The sequence below is a fragment of the Lolium perenne genome, chromosome 4 (assembly GCF_019359855.2).
Source record: "Lolium perenne isolate Kyuss_39 chromosome 4, Kyuss_2.0, whole genome shotgun sequence".
In the NCBI taxonomy this organism is placed as follows: Eukaryota; Viridiplantae; Streptophyta; class Magnoliopsida; order Poales; family Poaceae; genus Lolium; species Lolium perenne.
In genome coordinates, this window is record NC_067247.2 from 60,539,055 (window position 1) to 60,562,052 (window position 22,998).

Genomic DNA, 22,998 nt, shown 5'->3' on the forward strand with positions numbered 1-22,998 from the left:
AACTCGACGATGAGCATGCATATATGCAAGCAAGAACCAGATAGCAAAAATAACTGGAGCAAGTTTTATTGACCTCAACACAGCAAAACAGCTGAACAACATTCAAATATCTCATATATATGTATGTAATAATTCTCAGGGCGAAAATTGGTGGTCTGCCCGAACACAAAGCCTCGGGAGAGCTGGAAACAACTCTCCTACCTCTCATGTACATCACAGGAGCCAGGCCATGATCAGTTCATCTATTGGGCGCTCGATTTAATCGACACCCAATATCCCTAGATCCACGGCCTGCGGTACTCTATTCTGAATCCATTATTGCCATCGATGCCGCACATTAAGCTACCTCTACTACATCTCTCTCTCTCACGCAAACCTTTTCACAGATGCAAAGCCTTGGAGATCATCTCCGACCTGTCGTCTTCTTCAGAACTGTCGCTGCCGGTGAGCGCCGAGACAGCCACCCCTGAGCCAGAGAACTGAAGGGGACCTTCGGGGGACCTGGAGTGCAAGCTCAGTTGCTCCTGGTGAGCCCACACATCGCCTATCAGCATGATGGGATGGCTGGATGAAGAAGAACCGGGCGACTTCTGGTTGTGCAGACGGTATTTCTGAACATCAACATGATCCAAGTTAGTTTCCACGACTAGAACATATAAACTACATCTGAAAAATATTTGCACAAAACATAAAAAATTATGAGCTGGTTGCTCACCTGGAGGTGGCTTTTCACTTCATCGTTGGTGAGCCCATCAACTTTCATCACCTCCCTGATTTGCTTTGGAGTGGCAACTGCAATAATCATGACAGAACAAGTATTTTAGGACTCCGATGTCTTCCAAACGTTCCTAACAGCATCTTCTAGCACTAGTACGATTTGATTAATGATCAATAAAAAGATGGAAATGAACGGCGAAGTACCTTGAGGGCCACCGAGCTGGCGCAGGGCGGCGACGAACTGCCGGTGGAGCTCCGTCGACCAGCACCGCCTCGCCTTCCTGGACTGCTGCTCCTGGGTCTGCTGCAGACTATGCCCCGGCGGCGGCATGGGCATGGTGGTGGCGAACTTGGCAGGGAGGGCATGGTGGCGACGGTCGTCGCCGGCAGGAGGAGAGAACTGCCTCGAGGCCATCACAGGCAGGACGGGCAGCCCTTCCACCTTGCTGTCGTCCCTGATGAAGAACTGTGAAGCAGGCGGCGGCGGAGGCGGCATTGCGCCGAAGCCGACCGGCGCCGGCGCGCCGCCGAACAGCATCGGCTTGGGCATGGCGCTCTCGATCTCCTGGTCCTTCTGAAATGGAATTAGAAATGGATTCGTTTCGGTCAGAATTGGAAAACTGTACGGATCGTAACAAACAAAGATTCATACTAGAGAGAAAATAAAAACGGAAAATATTTACTGCAGCGCATGAATGAATGAATGGATTGGAAAACGTACCGGCACGGGATCGGCGTTGCTGTCCACCCAGAGCTGCGCGGTGCTCATCCACTTGCGCTTGTCGGTGTCGTCCGCCGCGTCCCGGCCGGCGGCGCTCCGCTTGGCCGCCTCCTCCTTCATGAATTCGATCACTGCACAGCCATGAGCCATCCTCGTCAGGGAACCGTCGTCACAGGCACAGAAATAAAATCGAAACCGAAATAATAAATCGAAAAAAATAAAAATCCATTGATTGATTGGTTGGTTGGCTGGCATACCTTGGGCGAGGAGTCGGACGCAGAGGGGGAGCTCGCGCTGGAAGACCTCGATCTTGCGGCGCTCCTCCTCGAGGCCGCGGATGCAGGCGTCGACGGCGGGCGGGTCCTTGGCGGCGAGGCGGCCGGCGGTCTTTGCGACGAAGAGCTTGAGGTCGAGACCCAGGTCCAGGGGCATGCCGATCTCCCCGACGTCCAGCCCCATGCACGCAGACGAGCACTCCACGTCGATCCCGAAATCTTTGCGAGAGGGAAGCAGGTTCCGGAAGAAACTCAGGGAGGAAGGAGGAAGAAGAAACTCAGGGAGAGGATGGGAATGGAGGCTGGGTGGGTGGGGGATCTGGGGCGGGGGCATATATAGAGCGGGGAGAGGCTGGGGGGAATCTGCTCGCTGGACCGCAGGATTTGTTCCGTGGTGCGGCGCCTGGGGTGGGTGTGGGTGGGCTGGCTTGCTGCTCTGGGGGTATACGGCGTGGGGCGCCGCGTCCCGCTTCGCTTGCCGATTCCTCACGGCGTCGCGGCCAGCTCAGCGGACCGTGAAACTCGCACTCACTCCCGTTGTGCTGTGTATCTACCCGATCGATCTCGAGCCACCGCTTCTCACGCACACAATATTCTTTGAGTTTTTTTTTCTCTAGTAACAGCTTTGCGTCTCGTAATTAGCTTGCCAAGTTTAGATTACGGAGCGGATGCGTTTCGCTCTTGCTCTCTCGTAACGAGGTAAATTTTGCCTTGCGCGTCAAGCCGTGATTTTTACCCGTTAATTATGGTGGATCTTGTGATGCTGCTCCGATCTTGATGGTTAGGCTAGTGGTTGGGATTCTTGTATGGCTGTGCATGCAGCTTTTTTTTTTGTCACAATGCACTTTCTGTTTTCCTCTCCCATGGAGAGCTAGCTACCGAGAGCATGTCTTTGCTTATACACTTCGTTTTGTTAGGCTCAATCCATTTGCAACAAGGAGGGCGAAGCTTCTAATAAAGTTAGGACGGCCGCCCTTACTTGGATTTTCAGCTAACAGACGTATTTTTTTTCTAAATAATTCATAGATTTTTGCTTCACCGAACACTGTGCAAAACCAATTTCAAATGAAAAAACTGGGACCCTTTGAGGAGGACTTAAGGTTATTTTTGCCCGCTTATGTGGTGTGGTGCGGCCGGAACCAATTCCAGATACGCAACGAATTATGTTCTACGATTCTACTGTTGGCTTTGCACTACAGTTCATCGGTCCAAACTTGGCAATATAATTACTGCCGATTATTTTGATAGTGTGTACATCTTTTATGCTGTCAAAGGCTTTTATTACCACCGATTTTGACCGTCCCTCTAATGGACTCGTTTTCCAGGTTCAGTGTGCTGCGTCTTACAAAGATTTATGACGGATCTTATTACGATCATGATCACACACGAAATAACGTTGAGCTATTTATTATTCGTAATAATGAATAGTTTCTTGATCGTTGACCAGGAGGGTAGATGCCCCCGGTCGTCCGCGGAGCGCTCCCGCGAGGTCGCGTGTTCGAGTTCCAGGCTCCGCGATGTAGCGCCTATAGCTTCCTCTGCCTTTTGTATAAATACCGTAGAGGCTCCTACCCTGTTGGTACTCTTTTCTAATTCATAATAATGCATAATGGAAGACTTTAACAGAGATTATATTGATATTTGAAAGTTAGGCACATCTCATGTACCATGTGATTCATTGCCTCATTGAGATCGGAATGCTTTTACCAGGTGACGACGACAATAGTTGAAATCGATATACCGGCGATAGATACCATCAGGACCGATAGGTGTAGCAAGATGTTGGTGATTGCTTCTTGATGACTTGACGATGTGTTGCGTCGGGCGAGGGTTATTCGAAAGACTCGATCGATAAAGTTACAAAAGATTTTCTTTAAAAAAATGTAGGTAAACCTCTGTCGTTGTTGCCTAGGAGGTGTATACATCATTAGAGTTTCATTGTTCGTGTGTTTTTAAGTGCCCACCTGTGTTTTAATAAGCTTATATTTATATTTTGCTAAGCGGTGACATTAGAATCATACTACTCACTTTGCATTGATGTATTTGCGCTATTTTGGCCTTTGTATGTAGTATATTGGCCTACTACGTACTTCAAAAAAAAAGTCAACATTCTCGCTTGGTTCGGCAATAGACGCGCGCACCATGTACGTACATAGTACTGTGCCCTAGTCATAGTCCATAGTCCTTGTACTGCAGCTGTACTACTCCCCACGACGCGAGGAGATGCCACATATGGGTGCAGTAGCCCGTCACCAGCCATGAATTCTGCGTGCAGCCCGACGAAACGAACGTGATTTAATATCTCCATGAGAATACTCCGGCCGCCGTAGGTAGAAGTACGTACTTGTACCTAGTACGTGCCTGATGCCGTTCTAGCCCAGAATCACGCACCGTACCGACGGCCCGGGTCCGGCCAACTTGAGCCGAGATATCTCGCCGCCGGCTGGCGTCTGGCGAGAATCCCCAGTGGATGGATGGATCCCAGGTGGTGGTGGACCTGCCTGGTGGTTACCAGATGAGATACTCCTCCTTTTTCTTGGAAGATCGACGAGGAATTCAGGCCGTCCGTCGGCGGGCCCACGCGAGACGCTGCGTGTCGGGGCGCTCGTCTCTCGTCTATCGGATGTGCGCGGTGACGCGGCCAACACTCACCGCATCGCAGCACCACACGGAATCGATTCGCCGCATCCGGTAACGTACGGTCTCCGCCCGCTCGCTGTTTACCTGGTCGTCAGTGCGGCACGAAAGCCGCGCGCCTATCCTCTCTCTGCCTGTGTGTGTCTTCCGAAATCTTTTCTCCACTTTACTTTGAGAAGATCGCTTTTTTTTTCTTCTTCTTCTTCACCTCGCTGGCGGATGGAAGTGGAAACTGCACGCCCCTTGGTCCGCTCGTTGCAGATCCATCGTTATCGAGATAAAGATTGCGGTACGGCAGGTTTGGATGCTAGCTCCAAACAAATAATATTTTACCACGTCTTTGCATGATCATCATCATCATCATCATTTTCCATTTGTCAAACGCGTTTGAGGGTGGTGGTAGAACGATATCAATGGGCGCCGTACTTCTCGTGTCGATACTCTGCGGTATCTTGGTACTACATCCGATCCAAATTAGTTGCCGCAGATTCAATAAACCTAGACCGATTTAGCCATCGTTTTGCTAAAACATGTAACGATTAGTTTGGATCGGCGGGAGCACTACACTTTTTTTCTCCATCATATGGTGTTTTGGGCCTACCTACACTATTGCTACCGAGACGGTGCAAAATTCCGATTCTCTCGCACCTCCTCCTCAACATGCTGAAGCCAGAAACAATACTCCGCCCTCGACTCCATTCAATCTGATGTACTGCATGTTGATATTCACCGTCTTTCCATTTTTTTACTTACATGACATCACCGACTACATGCGTACTTATGAATTTTCAGGTGGTAGCGAAGATGGATGGTGTGCTAGATTCCATCTCCCTGCCCGTGATTATAAAGATGGTTTCCGAGTTTCTTGTCTTGCTTGGGCTCAGTTAGAAGTCATCCTTGGTGGACTGTTGAAATATTTGACCCTTCACATGCATCTGAGATGGCACTGAACATTAGAAGAAGGGAAACCACCCGGTAGCATTTTTCGGTGACAGTTCTTTCGCGTGGTGTGATGAATCCCGGTTGGAGCCTTTCATGCCAAATTGTCCAGAGGTGGAGGAACTAGGCAACTCTGATGCCTTCACCATTGCAATTAACCATGCTCTTCAAGAACTCGCAAGGCGGATATTGTCGGCGACGAGTTGCTCTTATCTCACATAAGACTTCTCTGACGATGGCATGCCTTATATGGTTGAGAATTCTGGACTAAAGGCTGGAGTTACTTGCTCTACTGTTAACAAGGTTGATATGCTAAAAAAATTCAGTCCAAAAAGCCTTCTTCATTATGATAAGTCATTGGCTCAGTCCCCTGGCCAAGGAGGTGACCTGCAGGATTTAGTGATAGCTTGCTCTCAGCTTATGTTTTTATATCGGTCTAAGGGGTGCCCTGAAATTGCATCATTTCAATTTGCCAGTGGATCGGGAGAGAATTTCATTGAAAGGTTATCCACCAAGAACGTCATGCTCGGGAAACTTCACCAATGAAGTACAACCAAACCATATTAATCCCAAAAGAGGCTGGGGATACCTCGTCTGCAAAAGCCTGAAGCTAACTTAGAATTCACTAAAAAAACATTGTGAAGCAACAGAATTATCCCAACAACACTCGTGAAACGGAGTGTGGTGAATTTGCCATCTTTGTGAAGAAGTCGGTCAAAATGAGACGCGTGAAGAGGCACCGTGGTGTGAACCGCAAGGACTCATTAGCAAATATCTGCTCAACCGTGGTAGCTCCAATGAATGGATGTAGCTTATCTGGGACTCCTAAGGTAGAAACAACTGACCATATGTCGGATGCCTACTGGAAGGGACTGAGTTTACATGATAACCCGACTCCTAGCTTCAAAGGATAAAGTGGCAGACCAATATTGATATGTAGGTGGAGACCAACATGGCGGGTATGTGTGTCCTCGTAAAATATTTCTTTCTTTGTACTGAATACTCAACCTGAAACGTTGGGTCGTAACAAAAAGATACGGGTGGTAAAAAGATCAATTTTCCACGTCGATGAGAAGATCGTCCACGAGGCAAAGCCCGCTGCACTTGTTTTGAGCTTTGGTGGGTCAACTGATCTTCCTTCAGAAATGAATCTTATTAGGATTTTCAGTCAGTGTGGACCACTAATAGAAAACGAGACTGGAATGCATAGTAAACCAAAAACTGTAAAAGTTGTCTTCAAGAAATATATTGATGCTGAAAGGGTTTTTCAGTGTTGCTAGCAAATTTGGCTTATTCTGAATCTTCAGTTCGCAGTTTTCGTCTTGTGTAAGTGCCAGCTCAAATGCATGTTTAGTACGACCATATGACGTTTTGATCTACCTATACAATTGCTGCCGAGACGGTGGAAAATTCGGATTCTCCGACACCTCCTCAACATGCCGAAGCCGGTAAGCATACTCTGCCCTCAACACTGTACAATGTGATGTACTGCATGTTGATATTCACTTCCTTTCCTTTTTTACTTGCATGACATCATTGAATATATGCGTACTTATGAATTTCCAGGTGGTAGCGAAGATGGACAGCGTGCTAGATTCCATATCCCTTCCCATGATTATAAATGTGGTTTTGGAGTTTCTAATCTTGTCCAGGCTCGGTTGGAAGGTCGTCCTTGGTGGCCTGGTGAAATATTTAACCCTTCACATGCATCTGAGCTGGCACTCAAGCATCAGAAGAAGGGAACCCACTTGGTAGCATTTTTCGGTGGCGGTTCTTTCGTGTGGTGTGATGAATCCCAGTTGGAGCCTTTCATGCCAAACTGTTTGCAAATGGAGAAACAAGGCAACTCTGAAGTCATCACCATTGTAGTTGATCATGCTATTCAAGAACTCGCAAGGCGGATATTGTAAGTGATGAGTTGCTCTTGTCTCCCAGAAGACTTCTCTGACAATGGCATGTCTTATATCGTTGACAATTCTGGGCTCAAGGCTAGAGTTACTTGCGCTATACTTAACAAGGCTAAGATGCTAAAAAGTTCCCCAGAAAGCCTTCTTCATTATGTTAAGTTGCTGGCTATGTGTCTTGCCCAAGGAGGTGACCTGCAAGAATTACTGATAGCTTGCTCTCACCTTATGTCTTTCTATCGGTCTATGGGGTGCCCTGAAACTTCATCAATTTCAATATGTCAGTGGATGGGTGATACGTCCCCGACGTATCCATAATTTCTGTCGTTCCATGCTTGTTTTATGACAATACTTACATGTTTTGCTTGCACTTTATAATGTTTTTATGCGTTTTCCGGAACTAACCTATTAACAAGATGCCACAGTGTCAGTTCCTGTTTTCTGCTGTTTTTGGTTCCAGAAAGGCTGTTCGAGCAATATTCTCGGAATTGGACGAAATCAACGCCAAACCTCCTATTTTTCCCGGAAGGCTCCAGAACACCGAAGAAGAGTCGGAGAGGGGCCAGAGGGCCACCACACCCTATGGCGGCGCGGCCAAGCCTGGGCCCGCGCCAGCCTAGGGTGAGGCGCCCCCAGGTGCCCCCCTGCGCCGCCTCTTCGCCTATAAAATCCCTTTCGACCTAAAAACACCGTACCAATTGACGAAACTCCGTAAAGACTCCGGGCGCCGCCACCGTCGCGAAACTCCAATTCGGGGACGAACTCTCTCGTTCGGCACCTGCCGGACGGGGAAGTGCCCCCGGAAGCCATCTCCATCAACGCCACCGCCTCCATCATGCTCCGTGAGTAGTTCCCCCATGGACTACGGGTTCTAGCAGTAGCTATGTCGGTATACTCTCCCCCATGTACTTCAATACAATGGTCTCATGAGCTGCCTTACATGATTGAGATTCATCTGATGTAATCGGTGTTGTGTTTGTTGGGATCCGATGGATGATACATTATGATTAGTCTATCTATAAAGTTTGTGAAGTTATTGTTGCTGCAATCTTGTTATGCTTAATGCTTGTCACTAGGGCCCGAGTGGCATGATCTTAGATTTGAGCTTTATAATTGTTGCTTAGATTGTATCTACAAGTTGTATGCACATGTCACTGTCCGGAACCAAAGGCCCCGAAGTGACAAGAATCGGGACAACCGGAGGGGATGGCGGTGATGTGAGGGACACATGTTTTCACCAAGTGTTAATGCTTTGCTCCGGTACTCTATTAAAAGGAGTACCTTAATATCCAGTAGTTTCCCTTGAGGCCCGGCTGCCACCGGCTGGTAGGACAAAAGATGTTGTGCAAGTTTCTCATTGCGAGCACGTACGACTATAATTGGAAAACATGCCTACATGATTAATAAGCCTGATGTTCTATCTTAATGCTTTGATTCCTATCAATTGCCCAACTGTAATTTGTTCACCCAACACTTGTCACTTATTGGAGAGTTACCACTAGTGTAGATCGCTGGGAACCCCGGTCCATCTCTCATCATTATATACTTGTTCTACATATCATTGGAAGTAGTATCAACTACCTTCTGGTGCCATCGCTCTCATATTGCTATTACTGCTGCTGTGTTACTGTTACTATTGCTCTCATATTACTGCTACTTTCACATCACCCCTGTTGCTAGTGCTTTTCCAGGTGCAGCTGAATTGACAACTCAGTTGTTAAGGCTTATAAGTATTCTTTACCTCCCCTTGTGTCGAATCAATAAATTTGGGTTATACTACCCTCGAAGACTGCCGCGGTCCCCTATACTTGTGGGTCATCAAGACTGTTTTCTGGCGCCGTTGCCGGGGAGGCATAGCTCTACTCATAAGTTCACCTGGGGAGTACACTCTACCTCTCTCTCTGTTTTATTTTATTTTGTCTTGCTTAGTTTACTTGTGCTTAGTTTATTTCTGTCTAGTTTTATTTTGCCTAGTTTACTTTTGCTTAGTTTATTTTTGTCTTGTTTTATTTGTCTCATATACCCAAAAATCCATAAAAATTTGAAAAACCAAAAAATTAAAAACTGCTGTTATGGGAGAACCTACAACCTACTTGGAGCTTATAGAATGTTATAATAATTATAGAGAATCAAGAACTGGTAAAATAATGAGTGCTATGATAGAAAAAGTGAATACAATTGCCAAAATCTTGCTTAGACGCCATGATATAAACTGTTGCTCTCAACAGGATACTAAACATCTTAAATTTCAATGTGGCTTTAGTGAGGAATTTTTTATTAAGAACTATAACCGGAATTGCTATATTCATTATGGGTTCGAAGAGGTAGAACAATTTGTCTTATTTATGGGAGCCTCTGAGATAGAATCCTTCATGGTTGAGAATTATGAAACTTGTGTTATTTGTAAGGACCTTAAAGATTATGTCTCTACTATCCTTAATTCTTGCATAGAATGCTACAGTAGGAATCCTTATATCCTTGATTATAAAGAGAGACACATTAATGCACAAGAATGCACTCACAATTTGCAGGAACCGGTGGAAGAAGAAAGCGATGAACTCGAAAGCTCATTGGATGAAAAAGAGGAGGAAATTGATGAACCTGAAAGCTCATTGGATGAAAAAGAAGAGGAGAGCGACGAACAAAAGGAGGAAGAATGGATTAGCTACCCATGCCAACCTCCTAATGAGAGTAACTCTTTATCTCTTACACTATTTGATTGTCCTCCATGCTTACCGAAAGAGGTTGAATGTTATGTTCCTGTGGATTCTCTTGAAATATTCCCTATGAGTAAAACTTGTGAGAATAATTATGCTACTGTTATTTATGATAATCCATGCTACTTTGATAAATCTTATGATAATGCTTTGTTTGTGCCTGATATCGAAATGCATGGTACTAAAGAATTTTGCTTAGCAAATGTTTATGATAAAGCTCTAGATGATGGTCCTATGTTACTTGATACTATTAATTGTACTACTAATGAAAATGGGATTGGAGAGTTCTTGACTTATTCTATGAGTCCCATATATCTTGAGATTGATCAACTACCTTGTTATATTATTAATAAAAGTAAGTTTGAAAGTTTTAATTCCACTATTCTTGAACTTGATAAAAATTATGTGTTTGGAAATCATGAAAAGTATGCTTCATGTGATAGTTATATTGTTGAGTTTGTTCATGAAGCTACTGAAAATTATTATGAGTCGGGGAAATATGGTTGTAGAAATTTGCATGGCACTAAAACACCTCTCTATATACTTAAAATTTTGAAGTTACTCTTGTTTTATCTTCTTATGCTTGTTACTTCGTTCTTCATGAATTTATTTGTGTACAAGATTCCTTTGCATAGGAAGCATGTTAGACTTAAATGTGTTTTGGATTTGCCTCTTGATGCTCTCTTTTGCTTCAAATACTATTTCTTGCGAGTGCATCATTAAAACTGCTGAGCCCATCTTAATGGCTATAAAGAAAGCAACTTCTTGGGAGATAACCCATGTGTTATTTTGCTACAGTACTTTATTTTATATTTGTGTCTTGGAAGTTGTTTACTACTGTAGCAACCTCTCCTTATCTTAGTTTTGTGTTTTGTTGTGCCAAGTGAAGCCTCTAATCGAAGGTTGATACTAGATTTGGATTTCTGCGCAGAAACAGATTTCTATCTGTCACGAATCTGGGCTGTTTTCTCTGTAGGAAAATCAGAAAAATATGCCAATTTACGTGCATGTTCCTCAGATATGTACGCAACTTTCATTAGTTTTGAGTTTTCTGATTTGAGCAACGGAAGTATTTTATTAAAATTCGTCTTTACTGGCTGTTCTGTTTTGGCAGATTCTGTCTCTGTTTTTTGCATTGTCTCTTGTGGACTTTAAGCGAGCTTTTCTAGACATAGAGAGCTGTAGCTAATGTTTTATTGAGTTCTTGCAATGTGCCACTACAGGACCAAGGTGGATTCAAATTTTTTGAGTACTAACCCCTCTAATGAAGTTTATGAGAAGTTTGTTGTGAAGGAAGTTTTCAAGGGTCAAGAGAGGAGGATGATATATGATCAAGAAGAGTGAAAAGTCTAAGCTTGGGGATGCCCCCGTGGTTCATCCCTGCATATTTTAAGAAGATTCAAGCGTCTAAGCTTGGGGATGCCCAAGGCATCCCCTTCTTCATCAACTTATCAGGTTCCTCCCCTGAAACTATATTTTTATTCAGTCACATCTTATGTGCTTTACTTGGAGCGTCTGTGTGTTTTTATTTTTGTTTGTGTTTGAATAAATTCGGATCCTAGCAATCCTTGTTTGGGAGAGATACACGCTCCGCTTTTTCATATGAACACTTGTTCTTCGTTTTACTTTTAATGTTCAATGATAAAAGTTGGAAGCTACAATACTTATCTTTATTTGGTTGGAAGCAGAAAATGCCTCATATGTCTTGGATAATTTGATACTTGGCAATTGTTTTGAGCTCTCAAGTAGATCATAAGTTTTTGCATGTAGTTTAAACCTATTAGTGGAGAACTACCGTAAAGCTTGTTAAAATTGGTTTGCATAATTGATCTCTCTTAAGGTCTAGATATTTTCTGGTAAAAGTGTTTGAGCAACAAGGAAGACAGTGTAGAGTATTATAATGCTTGCAATATGTTCTTATGTAAGTTTTGCTGTACCGGTTCATACTTGTGTTTGCTTCAAACAACCTTGCTAGCCAAAGCCTTGTACTGAGAGGAAATGCTTCTCGTGCATCCAAAACCTTGAGCCAAAACCTATGCCATGTGTGTCCACCATACCTACCTACTATGTGGTATTTCCTGCCATTCCGAAGTAAATTGCTTGAGTGCTACCTTTAAACAATTCAAAATGCTTCTCAATTTGTGTTAATGTTTTATAGCTCATGAGGAAGTATGTGGTATTTTATCTTTCAATCTTGTTGGGCAACTTTCACCAATGGACTAGTGGCTTCATCCGCTTATCCAATAATTTTGCAAAAAGAGCTGGCAATGGGATTCCCAGTCCCAAATTAATTAACCTAAATAGACACTCCTCCATGGTATGTGATTGTTGGACGGCACCCGAAGGATTCGGTTAGCCATGGCTTGTGTAAGCAAAGGTTGGGAGGAGTGTCATCATAATAAAACTAAAATAAAAAGGCACTCCTTCATGGTATGAGATTGTTGGCAGGCACCCGAGGATTCGGTTAGCCATGGTTTGTGAAAGAAAGGTTGGAAGGAGTGCCACACAAAAATAAAAATAAAATGGGAGCCGCTCTTTGAAGGTTTGTCTGGCAAGGGGGTTAGAGTGCCCACTACCATTCATTGACAACAACAAACACCTCTCAAAACTTTACTTTTATGCTCTCTCTATGTTTTCGAAATAAAAGCTCTAGCACAAATATAGCAATCGATGCTTCCCTCGTAGAAGGGCCATTCTTTTACTTTTATGTTGAGTCAGTTACCTAATTCCTCCCACCTTAGAAGCAAACACTTGTGTCAACTGTGCATTGATTCTTACATACTTGCATATTTGCATTCATCATATTACCTTATGTTGACAATTATCCATGAGATATGCATGTTGAAAGTTGAAAGCAACTGCTGAAACTTATATCTTCCTTTGTGTTGCTTCGATGCCTTTACTTTGAATTTATTGCTTTATGAGTTAACTCTTGTGCAAGACTTTTGATGCTTGTCTTGAAAGTACTATTCATGAAAAGTTTTGCTATATGTTATCTACTTGTTAGCAACTATAGATCATTGCCTTGAGTCACTTCATTCATTTCATATGCTTTGTAATAGTATGATCAAGGTTATGTAAGTAGCATGTCACTACAGAAATTATTCTTTTTATCGTTTACCTGCTCGGGACGAGCAGGAACTAAGCTTGGGGATGCTGATACGTCCCCGACGTATCCATAATTTCTGTCGTTCCATGCTTATTTTATGACAATACTTACATGTTTTGCTTGCACTTTATAATGTTTTTATGCGTTTTCCGGAACTAACCTATTAACAAGATGCCACAGTGTCAGTTCCTGTTTTCTGCTGTTTTTGGTTCCAGAAAGGCTGTTCGGGCAATATTCTCGGAATTGGACGAAATCAACGCCAAACCTCCTATTTTTCCCGGAAGGCTCCAGAACACCGAAGAAGAGTCGGAGAGGGGCCAGAGGGCCACCACACCCTATGGCGGCGCGGCCAAGCCTCGGGCCCGCGCCACCTTAGGGTGAGGCGCCCTGTGTGCCCCCCGCGCCGCCTCTTCGCCTATAAAATCCCTTTCGACCTAAAAACACCGTACCAATTGACGAAACTCCGTAAAGACTCTGTGGGCGCCGCCACCGTCGCGAAACTCCAATTCGGGGGACAGAACTCTCTGTTCCGGCACCCTGCCGGGACGGGGAAGTGCCCCCGGAAGCCATCTCCATCAACGCCACCGCCTCCATCATGCTCCGTGAGTAGTTCCCCCATGGACTACGGGTTCTAGCAGTAGCTATGTCGGTATACTCTCCCCCATGTACTTCAATACAATGGTCTCATGAGCTGCCTTACATGATTGAGATTCATCTGATGTAATCGGTGTTGTGTTTGTTGGGATCCGATGGATGATACATTATGATTAGTCTATCTATAAAGTTTGTGAAGTTATTGTTGCTGCAATCTTGTTATGCTTAATGCTTGTCACTAGGGCCCGAGTGGCATGATCTTAGATTTGAGCTTTATAATTGTTGCTTAGATTGTATCTACAAGTTGTATGCACATGTCACTGTTCGGAACCAAAGGCCCCGAAGTGACAAGAATCGGGACAACCGGAGGGGATGGCGGTGATGTGAGGGACACATGTTTTCACCAAGTGTTAATGCTTTGCTCCGGTACTCTATTAAAAGGAGTACCTTAATATCCAGTAGTTTCCCTTGAGGCCCGGCTGCCACCGGCTGGTAGGACAAAAGATGTTGTGCAAGTTTCTCATTGCGAGCACGTACGACTATAATTGGAAAACATGCCTACATGATTAATAAGCCTGATGTTCTATCTTAATGCTTTGATTCCTATCAATTGCCCAACTGTAATTTGTTCACCCAACACTTGTCACTTATTGGAGAGTTACCACTAGTGTAGATCGCTGGGAACCCCGGTCCATCTCTCATCATTATATACTTGTTCTACATGTCATTGGAAGTAGTATCAACTATCTTCTGGTGCCATCGCTCTCATATTGCTATTACTGCTGTGTATCACATTACTATTGCTCTCATATTACAGCTACTTTCACATCACCCCTGTTGCTAGTGCTTTTCCAGGTGCAGCTGAATTGACAACTCAGTTGTTAAGACTTATAAGTATTCTTTACCTCCCCTTGTGTCGAATCAATAAATTTAGGTTATACTACCCTCGAAGACTGCCGCGATCCCCTATACTTGTGGGTCATCAATGGGGAGAGAACGATATCGACAATTTATCCACCAAGAACATCATGCTAGGGGAAACTATCACCAATGAAGTGCAACCTAATCATGTTAAGCTCAAAAGAAGCAGGGAGACCTCGTAAGCGAAAGCCTGAAGCTAACTTAGGACCTCTTTGTTTCAACTTTTGGGTGTTTTCCACAGAAAAAAGCAGGGAAAACGAAACAAAGAGCTTGGCTTTGCTGTTGGCTTTTCTCAAAGCACTTCTCCTTCCCACATAGGTGCTTCCCGAGCTTTTCCGCTAGCTCCCAAACCGGCCACACACGAATGCCCATTTGGAGAACTGGAATTACGCAAAAACTACCACCACAAGGCTGAAGTGGTGGGAGAAAAAAAAGGAAACTGCGCGGAGGACTTTCTTTTCTCTCCCCGACTCGCATTCTTTCTTTTTTTTCTCCCGGGCTGCATAGAGCGCTAGGGTTCTTCGCCCGCAAGTCGCCACCCCCACATCGCCACCCAGCGCCTCACCCTCGCTGCCAGCCGTTCCAACCCATCCCGCTGGCGACCGCCTGCTCCGCTGCCGGATCTCCACCCGGCGAGCCAGCCACAGCCAGCCGTTTAATGTTAGAGCAACCTAGAATCATTTGCGCTAGCTAGATAATAACATATGTTTATTTTGGAGTGTAAGGGTACATTTCCCATATGTGTGATTTTGGTAATTAATGACAACCCCTATGGACTAATATTTTCATTGAGGGTTTAAGGGAAATGGTTTATACTTAATTTTGGTTTATGCTTAAGTATTGTACCTCTCATGCGTTACATATTTATATGTCTTGCATGATTGTATATGTATAGTGGAAATTGTCCCGAAGGTTAATCTTGAAAATGTATGCAATGAATTCACGTTCATCACACGTGCATACATTATGGGGGAGTTTGCTCTATATATGTTGGTTCTACTCACATCCCTTGCATTAGTTGTAGTTGTGTGAATAGATCTGGTTTTGATATGGACCAGTAGCTTCGTGTTACTTGACCATATCAAATACAACCTCTTGTATACAACTTATTCTCGGATAAGTTGCATACGTGTTTCTAATATTCATTATATAAACTATGTTATTGTGGTAGTCATCAACTACCAAAAGGGGGGAGATTGTAAGGGTACATTGCCCCTATGTGTGGTTTTGGTAATTAATGACATCCCCTATGAACTAATGTTTTCATTGAGTTTATATGAAGGAATATTCCATAGGTACTACTTGTAGTCCATGTACGTGTTGGATTCAAGTATGGATGCCATGAAGATAAAGATATATCTTGAGTATTGGTATCGAGATCGTCGATTTGAAGACATATATGTGATATGATCAAGAAGAAGAAATGAAGATAAGAGTTCTTATGTGGAGCTCAATATTAGCCATGCTCTAGCTTATGTGTTAAACCAATGAATGATAAATATCTTGAGTGCTTGTTTCCAAGTGAAGAATTCAAGATATGGCTCTAAGTCGGTGTCATGATAGTTTCATAAGTTGAGCCATTATTGACTAAGATTTAGAGCATGTAAATAAATAAAGAGTTTTTTATACACCTCATGATAGTATGATAGAGCCTGAGAAGATACAAGGTTGACCAATACAAAGAGTGAAGAATAGATTCAAGTTTGATCAACACATGAAGTATAAAGAATATTCCACGTGAAGTCATGTGGTATGGTAAGCCTTGTCCATTATGCTTTATGAACTAACCCATCATATATGTTCTCCCATGAGAGGATGACATCAAGTGGTGATCGTCATCAAGGTTGAGTTGGGCAAGTTCAAGTTCAGCATCTTAGGAGGATCACATGCTTGAAGCTTGTCGTCCATTTAGTGATAATAGACATGTGAAGATGTGCTTAATGAAGCTATCCCATAATGACATATGGGGGGGAAATCATGAGTCTTCACGAAACAACAATGATCAAGTAATGCACTCCGGCTTGATGGAACTTGAAGCATTGTCATCAAGACCAAGCGGGTTGCGTAAGGCAAAGGTATGACCTTTTTAGGTTTTCCTTCTTTACCGGCCTCAAGGTGGTTATTGGGAGACCGAGTTATAGGATAGATAGCCGCACTATCAAGAGAGACTTTTCAGTTGGATAACTTGATCACATCATCTTAGGGAGCTCAATCATTTGCATACTTTACATAACCATATTGCTTTTTGGTGTTTTTCTGTGTGAGGTTCTTGAGCTTGTTGGTATCTTTTCAACAAGCCTAAGTTCATCAAAAACGGAATCCGCATGCATCTTCTATTACGTTTTCGAGTTTGTACGTCTTTACCGTTGCTTGATGTTGGGAGGCTCCCTCTCTAAAATCATCTAAAAATATTGTGGGAGGAGTCTCAATATAAATGTTGGTTTAATTTCGCATTCTTACAAGCCAAATTCGTAAGAGTTTTTAAAACGCCTATTCACTCCCCCTTCTAGGCGACATCTCATTCTTTCATGGAGAGTCTCACTTACGTGACTTGTGGTGGACTGTATTTTATTATGGCTAGAGCTACATTCCCATATATTTTTTATTGAAACACATATATTTTTATTGAATCGATATGTTATTTCAACGTAAATCAGCAATAAGATAGGGTCTCATGACTCTCGGGTATTTTCGACAACTCCTCAGCTCACAGCTAGATAGCCAGCCAACTTTACAAAGACTGAAACTCAAAACAGCAGCTTTTCCTGCACATCAGCTTTTCATGCACAGTAGCACAAACAGCCACAACCAGCCCAAACAAAGAGATCCTTAGGATTGATGGAGAAAAAACCATTGTAAAACCGCAAAATCATCCCAACAACACTAGTGAAATAAAATGTGGTGAATTTGACATCTCTGTGAAGAAGTAGGTCAAAAGGAGACACGTGAAGAGGCACCATGGTGTGAACCCTAAGGACTCGTTAGCGTGATATTTTTTGTGGTAGGTGTAAAAGACAAAACATGTCGCACAAAAAGCATATTTTTAGCACCAAAATTTATATTTTTACGCGATCCAAATTGATAAGTCGATTTTTTCATGGAAAAGCTTTGTGCGCACGTAGCATCTATGTAGCATCTGAAGATGTACACGTGAAATTTTCGTTTGAATTTTTTTAATATTTTAAAATATACTTAAGATGCATTTAAAAAATGGAGCATATGCATCTGAGAGCCAAACCATCACTCCACGGATTTGATGTATTCTTTGTTGACATAATGTAAAATACATAAATCTGCTTGTTTGTTATTTTTAGTTTTTACATTGTTATTACTCCCATTTTCTGTTTCTTGTGCTGATTTATGCAATTATGAACGTAACTATTATCATAGTACACGTGAATTCTAAATGTAACGATGTAAGAATTCACTGAGTACAAATTAACCTATTTTGTACAATGGATGCTGCATACGTACAATCTTTACTATTGCCCCATAGAAACCGAGAGGGGGAGAGGTTTTGGGGGGAAGCCTCGCGTGGTTTAGGCCACGGGGTTCCTGTTGTATATATAGGCTCATAGGCCGGTTAGGGTTAGGGTTACAAGGTACGGAATACGTACAAAATACATACGCAACACCTATACAGATATATACAATCTAACCCCCCCCCCCCCGCGCAGTCACAGCGGGAGGTTCTCGGATGCAGAGATTGGACCGAAAGTCGAAGAACAGTTGACTCGGCAATCCCTTCGTCATTGATACGCGTACAGCACGCGACCGTTGGGAACCCCAAGAGAAAGGTGTGATGCGTACAGCGGCAAGTTTTCCCTCAGTATGAAACCAAGGTTTATCGAACCAGTAGGATCCAAGAAGCACGTTGAAGGTTCATGGCGGCGAGATGTAGTGCGGCGCAACACCAGGGATTCCGGCGCCAACGTGGATCCTGCACAACACAACCAAAGTACTTTGCCCCAACGAAACAGTGAGGTTGTCAATCTCACCGGCTTGCTGTAACAAAGGATTAGATGTATAGTGTGGATGATGATGATTGTTTGCGGAGAACAGTACAACAAGTATTGCAGTAGATTGTATTCGATTAAAAGAATGGACCGGGGTCCATAGTTCACTAGAGGTGTCTCTCCCATAAGATAAATAGCATGTTGGGTGAACAAATTACAGTTGGGTAATTGACAAATAGAGAGGGCATGACAATGCACATACATGATATGATGAGTATTGTGAGATTTAATTGGGCATTACGACAAAGTACATAGACCGCTATCCAGCATGCATCTATGCCTAAAAAGTCCACCTTCAGGTTATCATCCGAACCCCTTCCAGTATTAAGTTGCAAACAACAGACAATTGCATCAAGTATGGTGCGTAATGTAATCAATAACTACATCCTCGGACATAGCATCAATGTTTTATCCCTAGTGGCAACAGCACATCCATAACCTTAGGGGCTTCTGTCACTCCCCCAGATTCACGGAGACATGAACCCACTATCGAGCATAAATACTCCCTCTTGGAGTTACAAGCATCAACTTGGTCAAAGCATCTACTAGTAACGGAGAGCATGCAAGATCATGAACAACACATAGATTGATAATCAACATAACATAGTATTCTCTATCCATCGGATCCCAACAAACACAACATATAGCATTACAGATAGATGATCTTGATCATGTTAGGCAGCTCACAAGACCCGACAATGAAGCATAATTAGGAGAAGACGACCATCTAGCTACTGCTATGGACCCATAGTCCAGGGGTGAACTACTCACTCATCACTCCGGAGGCGACCATGGCGGTGAAGAGTCCTCCGGGAGATGATTCCCCTCTCCGGCAGGGTCCGGAGGCGATCTCCTGAATCCCCCGAGATGGGATTGGCGGCGGCGGCGTCTCTGGAAGGTTTTCCGTATCGTGGCTCTCGGTACTGGGGGTTTCGCGACGAAGGCTATAAGTAGGCGGAGGAGATAGGTCAGGGGCCACACGAGGGCCCCACACGCTAGGGCCGCGCGGGCCCCCCCTGGGCCGCGCCGCCCTAGTGTGGCGGCGCCCCGTGGCCCCACTTCGTCTTCCATTCGGTCTTCTGGAAGCTTCGTGGCAAAATAGGCCCCTGGGAGTTGATTTCGTCCAATTCTGAGAATATTTCCTTACTAGGATTTCTGAAACCAAAAACAGCAGAAAACAGCAACTGGCTCTTCGGCATCTCGTTAATAGGTTAGTGCCAGAAAATGCATAAATATGACATAAAGTATGCATAAAACATGTAGATATCATCAATAATGTGGCATGGAACATAAGAAATTATCGATACGTCGGAGACGTATCAGCATCCCCAAGCTTAGTTTCTGCTCGTCCCGAGCAGGTAAACGATAACAAAGATAATTTCTGGAGTGACATGCCATCATAACCTTGATCATACTATTGTAAGCATATGTAATGAATGCAGCGATCAAAACAATGTAAATGACATGAGTAAACAACTGAATGATAAAGCAAAGACTTTTCATGAATAGTACTTCAAGACAAACATCAATAAGTCTTGCATAAGAGTTAACTCATAAAGCAATAATTCAAAGTAAAGGTATTGAAGCAACACAAAGGAAGATTAAGTTTCAGTGGTTGCTTTCAACTTGTAACATGTATATCTCATGGATAATTGTCAACATAGAGTAGTATAATAAGTGCAATATGCAAGTATGTAGGAATCAATGCACAGTTCACACAAGTGTTTGCTTCTTGAGATGGAGAGAAATAGGTGAACTGACTCAACATAAAAGTAAAAGAAAGGTCCTTCAAAGAGGAAAGCATCGATTGCTATATTTGTGCTAGAGCTTTGGTTTTGAAAACAAGAAACAATTTTGTCAACGGTAGTAATAAAGCATATGTGTTATGTAAATTATATCCTACAAGTTGCAAGCCTCATGCATAGTATACTAATAGTGCCCGCACCTTGTCCTAATTAGCTCGGATTACCTGGATTATCACCGCAATACATATGTTTTAACCAAGTGTCACAAAGGGGTACCTCTATGCCGCCTGTACAAAGGTCTAAGGAGAAAGCTCGCATTGGATTTCTCGCTATTGATTATTCTCAACTTAGACATCCATACCGGGACAACATAGACAACAGATAATGGACTCCTCTTTTATGCATAAGCATATAGCAACAATTAATTTTCTCATATGAGATTGAGGATATTTGTTCAAAACTGAAACTTCCACCATGGATCATGGCTTTAGTTAGCGGCCCAATGTTCTTCTCTAACATTATGCATGCTCTAACCATTCTAGCGGTAAATCTCCCTTACTTCAGACAAGACGAACATGCATAGCAACTCACATGATATTCAACAAAGAGTAGTTGATGGCGTCCCCAGGAACATGGTTATCGCACAACAAGCAACTTAATAAGAGATAAAGTACATAAGTACATATTCAATACCACAATAGTTTTTAGGCTATTTGTCCCATGAGCTATATATTGCAAAGGTGAAGGATAGAAATTTAAAGGTAGCACTCAAGCAATTTACTTTGGAATGGCGGAGAAATACCATGTAGTAGGTAGGTATGGTGGACACAAATGGCATAGTAGTTGGCTCAAGGATTTTGGATGCATGAGAAGTATTTCCTCTCGATACAAGGTTTAGGCTAGCAAGGTTAATTTGAAACAAACACAAGGATGAACCGGTGCAGCAAAACTCACATAAAAGACATATTGTAAACATCATAAGACTCTACACCGTCTTCCTTGTTGTTCAAACTCAATACTAGAAATTATCTAGACCTTAGAGAGACCAATTATGCAAACCAAATTTTAGCACGCTCTATGTATTTCTTCATTAATGGGTGCAAAGTATATGATGCAAGAGCTTAAACATGAGCACAACAATTGCCAAGTATCACATTATCCAAGACATTATAGCAATTACTACATGTAGCATTTCCCGTTTCCAACCATATAACAATTTAACGAAGAAGATTCAACCTTCGCCATGAATATTATGAGTAAAGCCTAAGGACATATTTGTCCATATGCAACAGCGGAGCGTGTCTCTCTCCCACACAATGAATGCTAGGATCCATTTTATTCAAACAAAACAAAAACAAAAACAAACCGACGCTCCAAGCAAAGTACATAAGAGGTGATGGAATAAAAATATAGTTTCACTAGAGGAACCTGATAATGTTGTCGATGAAGAAGGGGATGCCTTGGGCATCCCCAAGCTTAGACGCTTGAGTCTTCTTGATATATGCAGGGGTGAACCACCGGGGCATCCCCAAGCTTAGAGCTTTCACTCTCCTTGATCATATTGTATCATCTCCCTCTCTTGATCCTTGAAAACTTCCTCCACACCAAACTCAAAACAACTCATTAGAGGGTTAGTGCACAATAAAAATTTACATGTTCAGAGGTGACATAATCATTCTTAACACTTCTGGACATTGCACAAAGCTACTGAAAGTTAATGGAATCGAAAAATCCATCAAGCATAGCAAAACAGGCAATTCGAAATAAAAGGCAGAATCTGTCAAAATAGAACAGTTCGTAAAGACTAATTTCTAAGAGGCACCAGACTTGCTCAAATGAAAATGCTCAGATTGAATGAAAGTTGCGTACATATCTGAGGATCACTCACGTAAATTGGCATAATTTTCTGAGTTACCTACAGAGAATTAGGCCCAGATTCGTGACAGCAAAGAAATCTGTTTCTGCGCAGTAATCCAAATCTAGTATGAACCTTACTATCAACGACTTTACTTGGTACAACAATGCACAAAACTAAGATAAGGAGAGGTTGCTACAGTAGTAACAACTTCCAAGACTCAAATATAAAATAAAAGTACTGTAGTAAAAACATGGGTTGTCTCCCATAAGCGTTTTTCTTTAACGTCTTTCAGCTAGGCGCAGAAAGTGTGTATCAAGTATTATCAAGAGACGAAGCATCAACATCGGGGTTTGGAGTTTTCTCAACTATGCATTGTATCTTATCTATGTAATTTTCAGAGGCCCCCTTTTCATTACCCTTAGGCTTGCTGCTCTCATCAAACAAATCTTCAGGAACAATCCAATCAAAATTCTTTTCTAGTGCCTCGCACATTCCCAATAGTTTGCAAGGTATTGATGTTTTAATATCCCCCTCATAATTAACTTTATTAGTGTACTTTTGTCTATCTTTTTCCATCTTTTCAAGGGTACTGGCAAAGTTGGTATAAGAACCTAGCATATTATATTTAGTGAAGACTTTTCTAGCTTCTCTTGCTATTCCCCCAAATTCCTTAAGAAGGGTTTCTAATACAAAATCTTTCTTTTCTCCTTCTTCCATATCACTGAGTGTAAGAAACATATGTTGGATCACGGGATTAAGATTAACAAATCTAGCTTCTAACGCGTGTACTAAAGAAGCGACAGCAATTTCATAAGTTGGAGCAAGTTCTACCAAGTGTCTATCTT

At 42.9% G+C, this 22,998-nt stretch overlaps 1 protein-coding gene and 1 pseudogene across 1 annotated transcript; one reads left to right on the plus strand and one right to left on the minus strand.

Moving 5' to 3' along the window:
• Positions 1–41: 41 nt before the first annotated feature.
• LOC127292696 (myb family transcription factor EFM) lies at positions 42–2,037 on the minus strand. The gene is made up of 5 exons (XM_051322144.2): positions 1,696–2,037; positions 1,439–1,569; positions 922–1,291; positions 716–792; positions 42–611 (listed from the first exon to the last, which is right to left on the minus strand). Exons 1-5 carry the CDS (start codon positions 1,895–1,897, stop codon positions 381–383), a joined length of 1,011 nt encoding a protein of 336 aa, XP_051178104.1. The 5' UTR covers positions 1,898–2,037; the 3' UTR covers positions 42–380.
• A 3,083-nt stretch (positions 2,038–5,120) lies between these two features.
• LOC127346824 (PWWP domain-containing protein 5-like) lies at positions 5,121–6,569 on the plus strand (annotated as a pseudogene).
• Positions 6,570–22,998: the final 16,429 nt, after the last annotated feature.